The sequence below is a fragment of the Epargyreus clarus genome, unplaced genomic scaffold (assembly GCF_041222505.1).
Source record: "Epargyreus clarus isolate Ecla_fem2 unplaced genomic scaffold, WU_Ecla_fem_2.2 ptg000017l, whole genome shotgun sequence".
Taxonomy (NCBI): domain Eukaryota; kingdom Metazoa; phylum Arthropoda; class Insecta; order Lepidoptera; family Hesperiidae; genus Epargyreus; species Epargyreus clarus.
The window spans coordinates 13259248-13278248 of record NW_027332225.1 but is presented as its reverse complement, the minus strand read 5'-3'; the positions used below and the strand labels follow the sequence as shown (position 1 = coordinate 13278248).

General features: G+C 35.7%; 3 protein-coding genes across 3 annotated transcripts; 2 read left to right on the top strand and 1 right to left on the bottom strand.

Moving 5' to 3' along the window:
- Positions 1 to 213: 213 nt before the first annotated feature.
- LOC140749092 (arrestin domain-containing protein 2-like) lies at positions 214 to 6704 on the top strand. The gene is made up of 7 exons (XM_073082114.1): positions 214 to 542; positions 2821 to 2937; positions 3448 to 3656; positions 4205 to 4387; positions 4659 to 4835; positions 5478 to 6149; positions 6436 to 6704. The coding sequence occupies exons 1-7, from the start codon at positions 422 to 424 to the stop codon at positions 6487 to 6489; spliced, it is 1533 nt and encodes a 510-aa protein (XP_072938215.1). The 5' UTR covers positions 214 to 421; the 3' UTR covers positions 6490 to 6704.
- Positions 6705 to 9150: 2446 nt separating this feature from the next.
- Positions 9151 to 13076, bottom strand: LOC140748895 (arrestin domain-containing protein 2). Its single transcript, XM_073081807.1, has 6 exons — positions 12515 to 13076; positions 12047 to 12196; positions 11314 to 11525; positions 10677 to 10862; positions 10149 to 10337; positions 9151 to 9763 (listed from the first exon to the last, which is right to left on the bottom strand). The coding sequence occupies exons 1-6, from the start codon at positions 12642 to 12644 to the stop codon at positions 9272 to 9274; spliced, it is 1359 nt and encodes a 452-aa protein (XP_072937908.1). The 5' UTR covers positions 12645 to 13076; the 3' UTR covers positions 9151 to 9271.
- Positions 13077 to 13242: 166 nt separating this feature from the next.
- Positions 13243 to 17463, top strand: RIOK2 (RIO kinase 2). Its single transcript, XM_073081808.1, has 8 exons — positions 13243 to 13401; positions 13472 to 13613; positions 13909 to 14077; positions 14641 to 14850; positions 15407 to 15598; positions 15862 to 16033; positions 16471 to 16590; positions 16965 to 17463. Exons 1-8 carry the CDS (start codon positions 13336 to 13338, stop codon positions 17406 to 17408), a joined length of 1515 nt encoding a protein of 504 aa, XP_072937909.1. The 5' UTR covers positions 13243 to 13335; the 3' UTR covers positions 17409 to 17463.
- The last annotated feature ends 1538 nt before the right edge of the window (positions 17464 to 19001 follow it).

The window sequence follows — 19001 nt, the reverse complement described above, 5'->3', positions numbered from 1 at the left end:
CCTTCACCGTAAGTAAGTGATAATTAATTTCCGATATTCCCATACTTTTACCACAACTTTGAAAAATCAGTGGTTCGAACTTCGCACTCCCCGATTGGGAGGCCGAGTTTCAATTGCTACTATCACCACCGGACGTATAATTTGATTAATAAAATTAAATGATATCGTTGAAGCAACCGTGGGTGTCGGTTTTTATAGTACCTAATCCCAAAAACACAGGCTCAATCGGTGCTAAATAACTAACCCGGCCGGACGCCAACTTACAGCATTTATCCGAATTTCGTCAATTGTTTATCTATAATTGTTTCTAATTTATAATTCGGAACAAAGTGCCTAAGTGCGTACTAAATTGAGAGTACTTTTAGTTAGTGAGATTTTGTAACGATTAGGCTTAAATACTTACGCTAGATTGACTATTGCAATGGGGTTCGATAAGTGGAATATATTTACGAATAGTCCTGACGAAGAAAATGTATTCTATTCCGGTCAAACGATAAAGGGCAAAGTAGTTATCGATCAAGACAAAGAAAAATCTTTTCGAGGTAAATATTTTGTTATTTTTTAGGAGAAGTATTTTCTAATGCGCTTAGCATTAGAATATACTTATCCTAGTTACAATCCTAGTAAAGAACAATGTTACAAAAACAATGGCTTTCGTATATTTGTACTAATTTATTCATTTTACAAAAGGATGACTTTTGTCAATTATTATTACAAGAAATACACAGGATGTTGTTTTCATTATTGCAAACAAGTATACAAGTGATGCTTTCAAATGGGCTTTCATGGCGAAATCCGAAAATATATTAATTTACCTACTAAAAATGTTGAAAGGAGTTACGAGGCCGGTTTTGATAAAATATAAAACTGCATTATTCAATAGTTTTTTCAAAATATTTTTTCCCTAACTTGAAACCGAATGAGTTAATGTTTAATAACCTGTATTAAACCACTATCGGGTAGTGTCGCTAACCGATAGTGGTATGAAATAGGGATATTTCCGTGTAAATGTGTTGCGATATTTCCGAACGGTCTACGTTACCTTCTAAATTAAATCAAACTCCAGTCGCCCCTTACCTGGTTTTGGCCATAGATGACTTGCTATTCCTGAGGAGTAATTTGGCACGCCTGGAATAAGTAGTTATATCTTTCATACCACACCCATCAAACCGGAACACAACAGTGCTTAACACTGCTAGTGGTGTCACCGGAATCAAACCACAAAGGGCTCTACTACCCTCAGAATCCACCAAATGTGACAATCGGTGCGAAGCTACCTGAAATATACAATAATAAAATACCTGAAATTTCGTGGTCGGAGGCCTTATAACCTTAGTAATATAATAACAATTAGTTTGACCTTATTTCCTTTATCCATTTCAACTTGAAAGTCGCCATATACAAAGCTACGGTGTATGTGTCGGATATTGTATGTTCCTATCTCTTCAGTTCATCCGGTTTAGATATCATAAACGTAAAAAATGTTAAAAACAAGCTTTTATTTATATTGGTGTACCTACTAACGGGAAAAACAAAATATTTAATGAAGCAATTCGAATGATGTGGTTTGACAATGTGTCGCCTGGTGATAGTTATAATCAAAAAGAAAGGAAGGAAACATAATAATATAACACTAATATAATAGGATATACAATTAAAATTTGAGGAAAACAATAGATATGTATATAAACAACATTCTAAACTAAACTATATATATTATACACCTAAATAAAAAACTTTATAAAAATACTAACTATAATTAAATATAATAGGCTTCATCCAAATTGTTGTCCTTCGGAAGAGTTCCCAAAACACTGGCGACATTACCCCGCTGAATAGCTAAGCTAATTCTCTGTCCGAGGTAAGCGCCAGCCCTTTGGTCATTGGTGCACTCGATCAATCGCTTGGAAGGATGTTTATAGAAAGATCGAGCGTCAGAACCCCACGGTCCCATTGTCTCCACGCCAAACGGCAAAAATATGTAGTCTCTACTGAGACTTGCATACTTCTGCAGTTTGCGTATCTCAGCGTCGGTAGCCACAACACCAGCTGCCCTTGATGATAACGTAAGATGGGACGGTGCCAGTGTGTCAACGCACGTAGCATCCCACACAAGACACCTCCCATTCTTCCACGGTATCAATGTCAAACCGTCAGGCCTCCTGCCATCGTCACGCACAACACCGTTCGGCTCTAATTGAGGATATTGACAATTTATAATTACATTATATATTTTCATTATCGTATTCAGACATAGGCCCTATATTGTAGTCCAGATGATCCAAATTTATCTTGGTATGGAGGCGAGTTGGTCTTCAACGGTCAAAAGCAAAATGATCCATGATTTTTGTTAATAAACTACTAGAAACTCCTTCAGTGGTTATCATTTTTTGCAACGTATTTAAATTATATAATTTTAATCAATATGCAATACTTAAAAATAAATTACTGAAATTGTATTAAGTGTAAGGAAGCAAACTAATATTTTACTTATAATGGTAAATGCGTAGTGTCGTACCATCGAATTCACTACCTGCTAAAATAGGTCGGCACTCTCTGTAATAAAATATATTTTACCCAGTTTTTATTGTTCCGTGATATTTTACTTATCATAGAAATACATAATAAAAAAACTAATTTAAAATATAGCCTATGTCACTATTTAGACTAATTCAACGACACCTTTTATGGTAGAATCCGTCAAGCCGTTTGGGTTGCTGAGCGTAACATAAATGAGACGTACCTACACATATGTCCCTACGCTTGGTTATTGAAAATTTAAATTTGAAAATAATTACGTTCAAAGATTTTTATGTGCAGGTGTCTACGTTGAGCTGAAGGGTTATTGCCGAGTAAAATGGTCAAAAATAAGATATACGGAGTACAAGTACCAAGAGTATGTCAATGAAAAGCTGTATATCATTAGCTCAAGGGATGGTAAGTTTTTATTTACCAGAGGTTATTTTTAACCGATTTCTTCTTACGCACGCACACGTTACCCCTATGTACCTATCTACTTTGTTTTATCGTGTATATTCCGCCCAATTAGTTCAGTAGCTTCAAATATTCTTGCAAATAGACAGTGAAAAATTAAACGATCTTGTCTACGAAGCATGAAAATGCACATGAAATTCAGCCACTAGAAATGTGAATAGTGGGCGTAACTGAAGTCGAAAAAAAGGTCGGCTATTCTCTGTAATAAATTGATAGTTTTGGAATAAACTTATTTGAATAGGCACACGTATTTTTTCAAATAGATGTACCTATTCAAATAAGTGTATTTCTTCAAATAGGTGTACCTTTTCCGTAAAAAAGTTTTCAATTTTTCTTGCTTTGTACCTATATGGTAATAAAGGATGTTCTAAACTGTATCTTAGTCGAACCAGGTAGAGTTCTACCACCTTATAATCTATACTATCTAGAGGGACACGCTTCATATACTTGTAGGTAAATTTAAAATGCAGCCAGGGCACTACGAGTACCCGTACCAATTCACCATACCACCGGACTGTCCTGCTTCGTACGAGGGTAAACACGGACATATCCGGTACGAGCTGAACCTGGTCGTGGACCGCACGCTCTTAAAGAACCAGGTGAAGTCGGTCTGCATCAGGGCGATCACACCTCTCGACCTTAACCCGTTACCTGATATCAAAGTAAGTTACTTTATATAATAGACCGTAGCTGTTTTTATTTAATTATATAACAAAATAAACAAATATACTTTCCAAATAGCGAGCGGTTAGAAATTTGGGCTCTCCATCGGGGGTCCGAGGTTCCGGGTCAGGCATGCACCTTAGGTAGTTATTATCACTTGCTTAAACGACGAAATATGGTTATTGGACGTATTTAGGTCCTGATTTTTCTCTTTTAATATTTATTAATTTTTAATATCAGCTAATATTATAGAAATAGCCAACGAGCATGCAGTCCATCGTAAGTACCTATTGCAGGCAATGGATATCTGTAATCAACCCTTAATAGGTATCTGAGATCGGTCACAGAAGCGTTGCTGCCCCTGTAGACTAAGTTTTCTAACTTCCGATCCGAAGCGTTCTCGTCTCGGACGTATGTCTCTCATACTACACCCTTCAAACCAGAACACAGCATCGTTTAATAATGTAATAGCAATATTGAGCGCTGAAATTGAGATAGCGGTGCCTCCAATTTAGGTAAATCTGTCTTTAATATTCTCGATTTCCAGGATCCAATACGATTGGAAGTGAATAAGACATATGGTTCCCGCCGCGCGGGCTCAAATCACATTGACGCGTCAGTGACTTGCCCGGTGTCCGGTTTCTGCCCGGGACAGTACATCCCCCTAGAAATTACGTGCGATAACACCAGTTCTACCAACGTCCGAAAAATTCAGGTTGCACTTATGCAGGTTAGTTTAACGACAAAATAGTTTTCGTGTTACTCATAAAATAAAGTTATTCCAAATTATTTTTATTGGAGACATATTCATGTTGTCAGATTATTATGATCACGGTGGCAAAAAATAGAAGTATTATAACAAATGTAAATGTACAAAAATATTATAATTATTTGTTAAGGAAGACATCTTTTCACCGACCTATACCCGGAGTGTGACGAATTCGACCGTTGCACTGGGCAGTCCACAATCAAGCGCAACTGTAATCTGTATCTTCTCCCAGGTAACGACCTACTATGCGACGAGAAAGAAAGTCTCGGTGGCGGAAGTGACGTCTGTGGCCGTGTGGCCGGTGTTGCAGCGCAGCATCCTGAAACAACAACTAGAGCTACGCGTGCCCAAGCAAACTGCCTTAAACGTTCGCAACTGCAGCTTGATCGACGTGGACTATTACCTCAAAGTTAGTATCAGTTAGCTACACGCACTCGTTACTCACGAGCTATGCTTTGATTCAAGTGTTTACCTGCAATATTCACAGAACTTTCCCCCACTTCTTCTTCTTCTCTCTTCTTCTTCTTCGTTCTTTCTTTCTTTCTTTCACTTTTCCCAGATATTTTGAGGGTGGTGAAACCCTCTGTCTACCACACACCTATTTCTGCTGAATAACAGCAATTTTAAACGCCACTGTTTCCTGGTTTGAAAGGTGTTGTAAACGAGACGTACTTTTCCGAGGCATTCTAGCTTAGTTGTCAAAGATAGAGGAGCATCTGTGACCAATCTTAGGTAGGAATGTAATCTTATCTGAGGTATGGCACATACTGAAGAGAGGTCCAATTGGATCTTTATCTTCTACCTACCGATTTTATTTTAATACATATTAACTTATATAAAAACTTTGTTTGAACGTGCTTGTCTAAAAGTCAGTACTGGAAACATCTTTTTCAATTTTAAGTACAATCTCTTCAGTTTTATGATGTCAGTAAAGTCCACACCATTTCAGCGAAACACAAAAACGCTTCATGCTAGAATATTATGTATTTATGTACTTATATATACGTAAGTTGGATTTGTGATACCGGTCTACAAATAATATTTTTTGCAGTTAACAGTGAAGCCTCACCATCGTCGCTCGTTTAGCTCGAAACTCCACCGAATAGTCATCGGCACAGTCTCACTACGCGAGCCCGATCAGCTCGAACAAGATGCTCCTATAGAAGTCTCCACTCCATCATCACCCTCTCCCCTGCCTGTCCCACCCTCCTCCCAGCCTTCCCCACCAACCAGCCAGGCTTCTCCACCAACCACACTGCCTTCCCCACCAGCGTGCCAGTCTTCTGCACCAAGTACCCTGCCTTCTCCATCAACCTGCCAGCCTTCCCCACCAACCTGCCAGCCTTCGTCACCAACAATCCAGGCTTCCTCACCAGCCAGCTTGCCTACTCCACTAACCTGCCTACCTTCCCAAGCAACCTACCTGCCCTCCCCACCTACCTACCTGCCCTCCCCACCAACCTACCTGCCTGCCCCAACAACTTACCCGCCTTTTCCACCAACATACCCGTATACCCAACCAACCTACCCACCTACCCAACCAGCCTACCTGCCTTTCCAAAACCCAATGGCCCATGCTACCTATTTTAATGGTATCCCTTGCGCTAATCCGTCAAATAATTTGTATCCTTATTCCGGTTCATGTAATTTGTATCCTTTCCATCCCCCATACACAGGCGATGGTTTTCTTGCTACTACAAATCAGCCACCACGTTACTCATTAGTAAGTATTTAAATATAGTTGCTAAAATATAATACGACAAAGTAGACGATACATAGAAAGGACTTTTTGATTAGTAAAATATTCCAAATTATACTCGTAGAAAAGAAATTACTTGACAACGTTAACACATTACTTTTCAGAAGACGTTTGATCATCTTATTGTGGATATATACGGAGTCCTTGCTTTTATACAAAATGATGCATGCAAGCTTAAAATAAAGATTTATTAAAGCTATTAAAGAGTTTGGGAAATTAAGTAAGCGCTTAAAATTTATTCATATTACAGTCTCGGGAAGCCCCGAGTGCGCCTGAAGCCGACGCAGACACCAGAGATAATTAAGTATGCCTACATACAAAACATCCAATGACAATGTTATGCATTGCTCACATAGATAAGACGCTCAGTAACCAAGAAACGTAAGACTCGAGGGACGAAAAGGCACAAAGGGTAACCCAACAGAGAATTTTGGAGGATTTAAAACCTATATTTTTCGGATTGTCTATTATTGTATCTTAACAATATAGTTAAGACACTAAATTTTCACGATGCATACACATAAGTTACCTACAGTGAAAAACATATTCGAAATTTAAAAAAAAATGTGTAGTTTGAATCGAACCACTTTGTGTGCGAGTTTGATTCGCACTTGGACAATTATTTTATGTCTGTTGTTATGATAATCATCTATAATAATTTGTAATAATATAATTTAGGTATTAGTATAGATAGTATGCTTTTAATAACTTGCTGTAGCATAATTATCGAGTAAATAATTGCATAAACATATTATAAATTTAAAACATAATGTCAAATTAACCTTAAGGTATTTTTTTATGATTAAAACAGCCAATCAATGGGCATTTATCAGTGTCCATCGTGGGAAGGTAACAGGGAGCTAGGGGGTACTGCGTGTGTGATTGTCTTCACACTTGACTTCACACTTCAACATAGAACTAAGATTTTACCTGATATGGACACATATTCAATATATAATATGGATATATTACCCTCATGTGTGGGTAAATCCTTTCTAAGAATAACTATGTGCTATGATTAAAATTATTATGAAAAATAATAATCAGAGTTGTAAATATTCTTTTTTATTTTAATTGTTTAAGCGTTTATAATAGTTACAATATTACCACACATAAAAAATATTATATTGATATATTTTAACAGCACCACAAAATACATTAAATGCATTGGATATAACATTTTTATAAATTTAAATACAGTTCAAAACTTCAAATACTTTGTTCAAATTTAATAGTCCGCGTAAAACTGCTACTCCACTCTGAATAAAGAAATGAATCGCGTCGCCATAGCAAATTGTATAACTACACCTGCTCGCAACAACTTCAGAGTGCACTAGCAGTTTGGCGCGGACTATATACTATTTACAAAATTTAAAAATTATACTTGAAATAAAATAACTATCAATGAATTAAAAAATATAAATATAGATTAAAAAGATTAGTCTTATATTATAGTTAACAATCTTATAAACTATGTTACTATGTACTCGTATAAAGCATTGTGATAACAAAATAATACAATATTAAATGCAATAAGAACAGTGTTTTTCAAGGCACGCCCTCCTTAATATGTTATCCACATATAGGTAGCGTAGGGTAATATTTGACGAAATTTTACCCTACGCTGTTTTAACCTGGTAGTGTAAATGTTCCATAATATTAAAAAAAAATAAAAATATTTTTATTAATGTTCATGATTACTAACATAGATTTTTAGTAAGAAATATATTTCTAAACTTTATCTTGTTTTTTTTACTAAAACTCGCGAACCCCTTCTAAGAAGTTTGTGACCCCTCAAGGGGTTCCGACACCCACTGAAAAACACTGCTGTAAAATATCAACACACACTGATTACTACAAAAATAGTATTTGTGTACACTGACTTTCCATATTGAGTATTTGCATGACAACATCACATGTTTCAGTAGTATACAATAGTAACTTCTATAATATATTAGAATTATCAGTGAAATCAATAGGTAAGACATTCACTAATTTTATTAATTTCTGTAAAACATAGCTGCTCGATTTATGCTTTAAAATTTTTAGCATGTTAAATTAGGCAAATCATGATAATTCTATATATACTCAAGATTAGTAGTTGTAGATAAAAACACTATCTACCTAATTATATGTATTGTAAAAAAGTGCATTATAAAAGTATAAAAACTCTTCAACAAACCAAAAAATTCAATATTCTAAAATAGGGTTGTAACGGAACTTGGCCTCCGTAACTACGAAAGTTCTGCAAAAAATCGTACCTCCGCCTTCGCACCCGCCTCCGTATAAACTACAAATTTTGCAGAGTTATTAAACAATTTGCATTTTTATTACGCTGACATACACGAGATGCGATGGCGATGGCGATGCTGGATAACGCGGCGGCCCGCCTGCGTGTTGCGAGTGAAATTCATAGATTAGTAAAAATTACACACTCCTAACAAGAAAATGTAACGAGTTTTGACAATTGAACTTGTCACTGTAATCTATTTTCGTGTTTGAAAAATATTTAAAAAATATAGTTTTTAGATAACTTACGAATGAAACTATATTGCTCCGCACTTTTTTCGATTTCGTGTTTTTGCGCCACTTATCGATTTCGTGTTTTTGCACCACTTAACTGTACATGTCGCCATTGTTTCGCGTAAATGACACTATGACAGCCATTTAACGGCTTCCTTCAATTACAAAGCAGTGAGATATCTGTACTTATCTATGGTGAAATTATCAAAAATCAATATACAATAATATTTATACATGCCTTACTTAATGACTGCCCCAAAACGACACCAGAAGAAAATGGGTTTGTGTTTATTTCAGTTTCAAGAACAAATAAAGCCAAATAGCTAAATACAAAAACAGAGTGTTTTATTTCACCTCCGCGATTGCGAAGCTCATCGCCTCCTCTTTGGAGGCCTACGTTACAACCCTATTCTAAATCTTATCCGCAAATATATGCCCTATATTCAATGACTTCGAGATAAAATATGTATTGTAGAGGTACCTAAACGTTTTCAGGTCGAATAGATAAATAATTGTGCTTATTCGAGTGGAACGGCCAGACACATTTAGTAATATCATATCTTTCATAGTGGTGGCGCTGAGGGTACTATAGTTTGTCCCGTAGGATAAGGGTTACTTACAACGGGCACCGGAGGAGGGTAACCAGTGTTTAGTGGTATATCAGGATAAGGTGGGAGAACTGGATTGGTTGGTATCTCCCCTGGAGGATAGGGAGGACAAATCGCAATATCAGGGGCTTTAAAACCAATTTCGTATGGGGGCTTCTTGCTGGGTAGTGGTCCAAATTGCGAAGGTAACTGAATATTAGCCAAATTTTCGTTTGAGATACGACCAATGTTGTTTATAGAACGGTTAGAAAGATTAATCGGGGTGGATATTCGAGGACCAGGTGCAAAGCCTAGCGGGTCATTTGGGTTGGGAATTGGAGCTTTTGGCAAATGCTGAGCTAACGAAGACTGCGCTAGTTCAGCCGGATCGCTCGTCGGTAGTAAGCCGATGATAATTTCTGATTCGTCCTCGACGTCATCGTTGCATCCTGACATTTTGATACTAACCTGTAAAATAAAAAGTAAGTTAGAAAAACCGCATGTTCGTTCTTTTTTACTCGTGCATTCACTTGCTTGAATAGCTTAAGCATTAAGACACAGAACTTTCGCCATGAACACGTAGTCAATATTTATTAAAAAAAAGAAAAGAGTTTGCATATCATGTTCCCACCGTAATAACCATGCCATTAATATGATTAATAATCATAAATCATATTTCACCCAAATAATAAAATATTTCAAATTAATTCTTGAAGCCTTTTCCGTAAAACTTGCCACATTTACTACCCAAATTTATAGTACCGATTTTAGATGACATTGAGACACGCCAAAAAAAATGTAACTTCAAAAATTATTATTATTTCATAAAAATTGCCTTAAACTTGTTACTCACATTGAAGAGATATGTCACATCCATGATGCTACAACCTTCAAGGTTGGGCAGCACTATGTCGGGGAGCTGCATATCCCAGGTGTACTCGCGGCTGGTGCTGCTCAGGATCGGCCCCTTCTTCAGCTCCACTAAATTCTCCTCGGGAGCTGTGTACTCCGAACGTGGATGCGTCGTTCGGTATGTGTGTTGCTGACAAAATTATAGGAAATTTATATGAGACTGAAGTCTGAAATAAGCATGCAGTTAACCTAATAAATGGTCACTGCTCATGGACCTGTGGACATATTTAACTAACTCCACTTCCTGAAGCCAATCATAGACTCCTAAAATGGTTGTCTTAATAAGTTAGCTAAAATCCATGAAATTTCTGCACTCTACAAATTGTGTTGGTAGCCTCCTTGATCTAACTATACTGGTTTACTACCTACATATGTGATTGGCTTTAAGTTTAAAGCTCTAAGGATATTTCAACATTTTTTTTTGAGTCAAATTCTTTATTAGCCACAGTTATATCATGTGTAAACTCACCATTCTGATCTCGAAGGATATTTCAACAATCTCCACACTGGAAGTATTCTCCACCTTCACAACTATGGGTATCTTGCTGCCCATGTTGATCACGGCCGAGGGTAGTAGCACCTTTAAACTGATGGGGTCCCTCATGCAGAAACAATTGCATGTCTCTATTTCTTCAAAATCAAGTTGCAAAGGTTTCTGCAAATGAATCAGAGGACGATGCTTAACATTGTATAACTTTGAAGATCCATACAAGCCATGAGGCTACATGTGCTTTATAAGTTAAGTTTATAAGCAGGTAAAGTGGCATTCATATCAATGAAAGATAAAATATAAACTATTTTCTGTTTGCTGTGCATATTTTGTTTTGATAGTGGTTCAGCCCTTTGTGTTCGACTCCAGAGGTGCAAGTGCCACATGCCACATCTATTTGTGTCTAATATAGGCAGTTTTTGGCACTGCTCTGTCCCAGTTTGATGGATGAGACATATTTATTTGAGGTACTGCAACTTAATCATCAGGTGTAACAATGCATGTCTGACCCACGTCAAATAGGACTCTTAATCTTATCTGGAATTGAAGACCTTCGTAAGCGGTAGCCGCTTAACATCAGGCTTTTTTGCTATTTTATAGTATAAAAGAAACATACCATCATATTCCCCAGGTTGTTAAGATTGATGGGTGTCACCACTTGGAACTCTTTCTCCAATAAATCCCGTCTCACTGGCTCCAACAGTTCCATGTAAGCAGTGATGCGATAGGTAATATTCCCCTCCTCCTGTTTGAAGGATGATGGTATATTGTAAGGCACTTGGAACTGAAAAGGGATAGAATGCACCTCTGCTGGTAAAGTTGATATACCTGAAAAGTGTTTAGAATTCCAGAATTTAAGTGTTATGAATAAAGTCATATTTTCTATACTAGAATTAATAGCAAAGTGATAGATAGATAGATATTGCAAAGTGTCAGAAAAAATTAACAATAATCAAACCCAGAATAGATCACTAAAATTAACCATTTAAATATCTGTCTGATTTCATACTAAGCAAATAAGAAATGTTAATTTTACTATTTTTAATCCATTGTCAAATATTATAGATGCTAGTTGCCATTTCAATGCAGACACTCTTGATATTAAGCAAAATATGAAATTAAAAATGTGAAAATTCAAAATTATACATTACAAATCTTTTATAGGCCAAATTTTAGTTTTATATTCTTGAAAAAAAAATTCTAGTAGTTACTAACACTTTAAGAATAATTTGAATTCCTTTTATATTACCTACAGCTGCTCTGCATATCTTTTAAGCTCAAAAGGCAATATATTAAATATATTAAATAGGGAATATATTAAATAGGGAATTATTAAAATGGTAGTGTACCTGTCCCTCCAAGAACACATTCCACAACATTAAAGTACTGCTCGCGCCCTTCATATTTTATTTCTTTGTATGTCCTGACACCATTGCAGATTTCACTTTGGCCCTCTGTCCTTTGTACTAGGGCCTCCCCTAAATAGTTAATGTTAATTGCTGAAACACATAATATCAATGTAAATAAATTTAAAAGCCAGCCTCTTAATGGTCCGAGGTTTGAATTCCAGGCACATTCCTCTGATTTTTTAAGTTATGTGTGTATTAGAAATAAAATATCACTTGCGGTAAAGGTGAATAAAAACATCAAGAGAACATCATAATAAAAAAAGTTTTGAAAGGTGTGTGAAGTCAAATAAATCGCAATTGGCCAGCTCGGTGAATTATGGCCTAAAGCTCTCTCTCTGAGACCCGAGGCCCAGCAAGGGGACAGTAATGACTTGACAATGAGAGGAACCCAATAAATATATAAGTTACCTGAAAATGTGACTGGTTTAGTTAGTTCAAAGTGCACGTTGCCGGACATCAGCTGTCCGGCGTAGTACACGGCGTTGGGCTCGTCCAGGATGATAGTGCCGTTCACAAAACCAAGCCCTTCTAGCACCATGGTGACAACAAACTATACTATTCCATACAACACTCAACTTTTCTTCATTTAATTACTATTGTACTTAAAACAACTATAAAATAATCATCACTGATTAAGCCTTAATGATACTTCGCATTGTAATAGCACCTCGGTTTAATTATGACTTTTATTTCGATATTAGAAATATTCTTATCATGCATTGAGTCTATTTAAACTATCGGATATAACGAGCTAGTCCGTTGTTAATTAGTTTAAAATGTATGATTATAAAATAATTACAAAAGTCATTTCCTTCTTATCTTAAATTACATAAAATTATGTATATTTGTCCAAAATAAAACAATCGCCAAATTTTGACCTTGACTTTGAAGTTTGACACTTTGACATGAATTTAAATATGATTTTCATCTTAGATATTTTTCATTGGTTAAATATATAACTATTTTTAGAATTATTTATTTCTGGTATAGAAATATGCTTATACTGTAAATTAAATAAAAAATAGTTTAGAAACTTTTAGTTTGTTTTGTTTTTCAGAACAGCGCAAGTTTATGGCTCCGCCACCGCAAGTAGCATGGCTACAATATAGTCAGTGTCAACTGTCACGTCAGGCGTTTTGACATTGACATTTAAAATTTAAGATCACATTGTTGTTGTTGTCAACACGTTGAAATAAATTGTAACTTTGAGTTATATTTTCAGTCTAGAAATGGGTAAATTAGACGTTGCAATTTTGCGCTATCTAACGAGCGAAGACTTCCGCGTGCTCACAGCAGTAAGTTTAAATTTTTACTATCAAACATTCAAAAAATATATAACCTCTCTAATTTAAATATTATTTTTAGGTGGAAATGGGTATGAAGAATCACGAGCTAGTGCCTGGCTCGTTGGTTGCATCCATCGCGAATCTCCGGCACGGTGGCGTCCACAAATTGATGAAGGATTTATGTAAACATCGGCTGTTGACGTATGAAAGAGGAAAGCAATGTAAGTGTTGAAAAGAACGAAGAACACTTTATAGTTCAACTGTAGCGACACCAGCAACACTTATTTTCATTACAAAATCAATGCTATTCATTTTTGGTATGGTATTACATTAATACTATTATAACATTAAAATAAGTATTTCCTAATATGTATCAGAGAGAGCAGTTCCATCTACCCACGGGTGGCACTGACCACTTATTGATAGAATTGTTGGGTAGTAAAATTTTTAGACTTACCGTTTTATAAATCGAATACTATCTATAATCTAATAATACTAATTTATTTTTATGTCTAGATGATGGCTATCGGCTAACCAATGCAGGATATGACTACTTAGCTCTGAAAGCTCTTACAAACAGGAAGGTAATTGCTTCATTTGGGAACCAGATCGGAGTGGGCAAAGAATCTAATATCTACACAGTGGCTGACGAAGACAGGAATCCATTGTGTTTGAAGCTCCACAGGTACACAATTACAAAGGCATTTTTCTTATTCATAACTATTATTTAAAGCTAAAATATATTTTAGGCCTTTTAGGTCTTACAAGTCAGAAATAAACAATAGTTGAACTTTTCAAATGAAAAATCTACTTATTATAAGTCTAGTATGCATATATAAGTCTACTTAGTTTAAAATTGATTAATTTATTTAGTTAATCAAATGAATATTATTTGTCTATAGCCAAATAAGACTGACCTCCAAATTAATTTTAAGATATAGCACATATTATAAGCAGTGATAACCTAGTGGTTAAGAAACGCTGCCTCTCGATTGAGGGGTCCGAGGTTCAAATCCCACGCACGCACCTCAAATTTTTTTAAGTTATGTGCGTATTAGAAGTTAATTATCACTTGCTTAAACAGTGAACGAAAACATCATGAGGAAACCTGCATACCTGAGAATTCTTAAAAAAAAAGTTTTCAAAGGTATGTGTCTTCCAATACGCGCCTTGGCCAGCGCGGTGGTCCACCGTTAACTTTTAGTTAAAGTTGATTCAATTAACAACCTCAAATGATCCTGATTCCAGGCTGGGCCGCACCTGTTTCCGGAACATTAAAGACAAGCGCGACTACCACGCGCACAGGAACCGCGCATCCTGGCTGTACTTGTCCCGCATATCAGCTACCAAAGAGTTTGCCTACATGAAGGCATTGTTTGACAGAGGCTTCCCTGTGCCCAGGCCTGTGGACTTCAATAGGCATTGTGTGGTTATGGAGCTTGTGCACGGTGGTCCTTTGTGAGTTTATTTTATAAAATACTTTATTTACTAATTTCCATGACATTGTATAGTTTTTTGTATTTTTTGTTATAATATAGGGAAAGCAGACGAGCGTACAGGCCACCTGATGGTAAATGGCTACTGCCGCCCATGGACATCTGTAATCAACCCTAGATAAGTTGTTATGAGGTAAAAATAGGTGTAGCAGTGGTGCCGCTAGAGTCGAACCACAAAGTATTCTACCACCTTTAAATTGTTGCTATTCACTTCAAATACTGCCAGGTATTTCAAAATACTTAATGGATACTTTTTTGTTTATAAGGTATTTAATTTTAAATACTTATGTTTGAACAAAATAAAAATTATCAGTTAATATCTAAAAAATCTTACAACCTACCTTAGTAAAACTATAACATCAATTGATTAACAGGCAGCACACAGCTCAGGTTATTGCAATATGTCCAAAATCAATCTGTTTCTTGAATAAAATAATATTCATTTATACAAACAAAAATCGTAAATGTATCTCCTAAGGGGGAGAACCACTTTATTTGTAAATATTTTCTTCCAACAGAACCCATGTGACATCAGTACCAGATGCAGAAGCACTGTACGATGAGCTGATGAACCTTATCGTGCGGCTCGGCAACTGTGGGGTCATACATGGAGACTTCAATGAGTTCAACATCATGATAGACGAGGATGGACACCCCATTATCATTGATTTCCCACAAATGGTCTCCACTAGACATCCTAATGCTGAATTGTGAGTATATAATATGACAGACTTGACAATACAGGTCTATGTTTATCTTTGAATTCTTTTCATAATGCCTTTTCCATGAATAAAATATTTTGATAAGTAGTGGTAGATTATTAAGCTTCTAAAATCATTTTGATGGTTGGATGGATGGTTGTCGTACAAATGAACGAATGACTTCACCATAAGCCACTTGCAATTAATATTTTAGTTATATTCTCCGCAAGATTTAGGTTTATTTGAATTATTTATTCAATACTCATGTTCAGGTACTTCGACCGCGATGTCCGCTGCATCCACGAGTTCTTTAAGAAGCGGTTTGGTTACGAGAGCTCCCTCTATCCGAAGTTCGAGGACCTTGAACGTGATGATGAACTGGACGCAGAAGTCGCATGCTCGGGGTATAAGAGGACCAAGAATGTTGATGATGAGTTATTGGAGGTCAGTTTATGCTCACGTTCTTTATAAAAAAGCAACAGTACTCATACAGTCAGAACTCACGGAATGTTTTTATTCCGCTACCGCACGCGGAATAACTGTTTTAATTTAAAACGAATTCTTGATTCGTTTTGTGTGGCAAGTAACATCCGCAGTTACGGATGCTCGCGAAATCTCAGCGAAACACTATCGCGTATAAGTCGGGTAAAAAGAAATCGATACAATAGTCCATTGTTGTATCAAAACTATAGAAAATTGTGCACGTCGCGGAAATAAACGGAAATAAATGGCACTATGAAAATGAAACTTTTATTTACCTAAATAAAATCAATAATATTTAAATAATCAAATAACATTGTTAATCCAGTATAAGTTTAAGTAGAAGTTGAGTTAAGACTTTAATTCCAGTTTGTTATGTTGTAAAACTCTTTATTTTATAGGAAATGGGTATTGGCTTACAAGTGAGTGACGACGAGGAAAATGAGTCTGAAGACGCAAATACAGAAGATTCGAAACCAACTAATTATACAGAGGATGAACTGGCTGCTCTCAGACAAGAAGTACGATACTTTAAGCAATATATTGACACATAATTTATTTTAATACATTTTCGCCATTTATAGGAGGTTGATATGAATGAACCCTAAGCAGAATATAAATTTGATCGACATCGATAATTATTTATTTAACTCATTAACCTTACTCACTATACACGCATAATGAAGAGAATAATGACGAGTGTTGTCAGTTCTTTTTTTATAAAATTTTACTATTACTATTTATTATTGCAACCTTCCAATTGTGCAATTCAATGTGATATTTTCGAAGTTATTTCTAGTTCAATGCGAGTGACTTTACATACTTCCCTACTTATGATTTAATACTCAATCTTTAGTCACGTGTGTATACTATAAGGTCACTTTTTTATCTTCAGGTAGACAACTCAATCCGCAACGATGAAACAAAACCAACAGAGCAGCAAATTACTAACAAAATCGTCAACCTTACAATAGATGAGGATGAAGCAGTACCAACACTCGTGCCCGTTCTAGAACAGAAGACCACAGAGGACGACAGACTCCAGAACGATACAGAAGTAACTATCGAAGATATAGATAAGAACACACAGAAGTACAGACTGGCGATGATTGAGAAAACACTATCAGATGTGAGGTCTATGAGGTCATATACGTCCGCGAGCACGATAGCCCCCGAGGTGGTGAAACTGCAGGTGAAACGGAACTTAGAGATGCGACAGAAGAAGATTGAGAGAAAGAAGGCTGTCGCAAAGGGAGAGGCGAGTGCGGTGACCCGCTCCCGCCGCGACAACCGCGAGACCATCCGCGAGAGCCACGGCCTGTGGGGGTGGAACGAATGATTGTGACGTTTTAAGGATGTTGGATGTAAATATTATATACTTATATGTTTAATAAGTGAAGTTTATTTTTTAAATTTCCCTTTTTTATTTTATTCTCATATAATAACTCAAATTAGAATAGAGGTCAGGTTTAAATACGAATTGTGCAAGGAACTGCAACTCGCGACCGGTGGCACCTTTATAATATTGCACTGAAATTTATCACCCTATTTTTCCTATACGTACGTACGTCTTCATCAAATCTCATTTGTTACTTTTTTGAACGCCGACATATTTCCGAAGCTATTTATTCTAGACAAGTATTTTCCCGAAATGCGCCACGCAATTATCTCATTTAGCTACTATGTAAGCCTTGTGGCTGAAAAGGTTGTCGACCACTGATTTTTATAAATAAAATGTTCGACTAAAATCATAAGTCATGAGTATTGATAGCGAAAATCAAGATACAGTCACTCATTTCCTACATCACAATGTAAAACTCAATTAAATTATGTCAGTAGTTAGCGTTATAGTTTATGGTACCAAAACTGTTTTAATTAAGTCATTAAAGTTCTCTTTTATCGTACACGTGGCGGTTAGGTATAGATTACATGATAAGAGTATATATACATAAACTTTCTTGTAGTAACATCCAACATCATTTATACTCAGAGATTAAATATATAAAGTTAATATTGTTGAATATCTTTGTTTAAAGCGTACCATAAACGTATAATAAGCAAATTTTCCACATATCTATATACTTGTATGCAAATATCTCCATATTTTATCATGAAAACAAAATTAATTGCTTATATCTTAACATTATATTGCTTTTATTATAATATACGCTCGGTACATATTTATCTAATGTATCAAAACATTTGTTTTTTGTTTTATTACAAAAGGAAAACATATCAAGATAATATAGTATGTGTTATTATTTTAATATTCGATAAGATGATTTATTCTGGATGTTCTAGTCAGTCAAGATCATGAATTGTTGTGATGAATGTTATTCAATCATACAGCTCTAATTTACCTGCAAATAAAATAGATTCAATGAAGTATTTAGTCTACTTTTTTAAATTAATTAATTTAGGAAAGCAAACCTAATAATTCCTAATTTAATACTTGTGAATGCATAATTCACAAGTGTGCGCTGGTCAAACTAGGAATCTGCAATTAATTTTAAGTGAGGTCCAAAATATGTTTTATGTGAACGTTCTGAATTTTTCATATTCTAAGCTTAAAATATAACGGTTTGCGAATGCTGATGATACCCAAATATACCAACAACGCCATAGCGTAGATATATAACATGACGTAACGTTAATAATGTTAAAGCTGAAACTACTAGTAAAGCCGTTATCTACGTGTTTAAAAAGGTTGTTATGATAAATTGTTTTCGTAGGCGACACGCCTGTCATGTTTGTGTTAACTAATCTAGTTTTGATACGTAAATACAATTTACAAACAATATTACAGAATTGATTTTTATCTCTCTCGCGGGTTAAGGGCATAAGTGTATCAAGTAGCAGAGGAGCCAACATATACTATATGAATAACGTATAAGAGATTGACTGTGTAAAGTTTTATTTCTTAACTTTTACT

Coding starts and splice junctions, on each gene's coding strand:
- RIOK2 (XM_073081808.1), top strand. CDS start 13,336: ATGGGTAAATTAGACGTTGCAATTTTGCGCTATCTAACGAGCGAAGAC. Junction 13,614..13,908: donor GTATGAAAGAGGAAAGCAAT/GTAAGTGTTGAA, acceptor TTTTATGTCTAG/ATGATGGCTATCGGCTAACC. Junction 15,599..15,861: donor AGACATCCTAATGCTGAATT/GTGAGTATATAA, acceptor ACTCATGTTCAG/GTACTTCGACCGCGATGTCC.
- LOC140749092 (XM_073082114.1), top strand. CDS start 422: ATGGGGTTCGATAAGTGGAATATATTTACGAATAGTCCTGACGAAGAA. Junction 543..2,820: donor CAAAGAAAAATCTTTTCGAG/GTAAATATTTTG, acceptor TTTTATGTGCAG/GTGTCTACGTTGAGCTGAAG. Junction 6,150..6,435: donor AGCCACCACGTTACTCATTA/GTAAGTATTTAA, acceptor TTCATATTACAG/TCTCGGGAAGCCCCGAGTGC.
- LOC140748895 (XM_073081807.1), bottom strand. CDS start 12,644: ATGGTGCTAGAAGGGCTTGGTTTTGTGAACGGCACTATCATCCTGGAC. Junction 12,197..12,514: donor TAAACCAGTCACATTTTCAG/GTAACTTATATA, acceptor TATGTGTTTCAG/CAATTAACATTAACTATTTA. Junction 10,863..11,313: donor ACAACCTGGGGAATATGATG/GTATGTTTCTTT, acceptor ATTCATTTGCAG/AAACCTTTGCAACTTGATTT.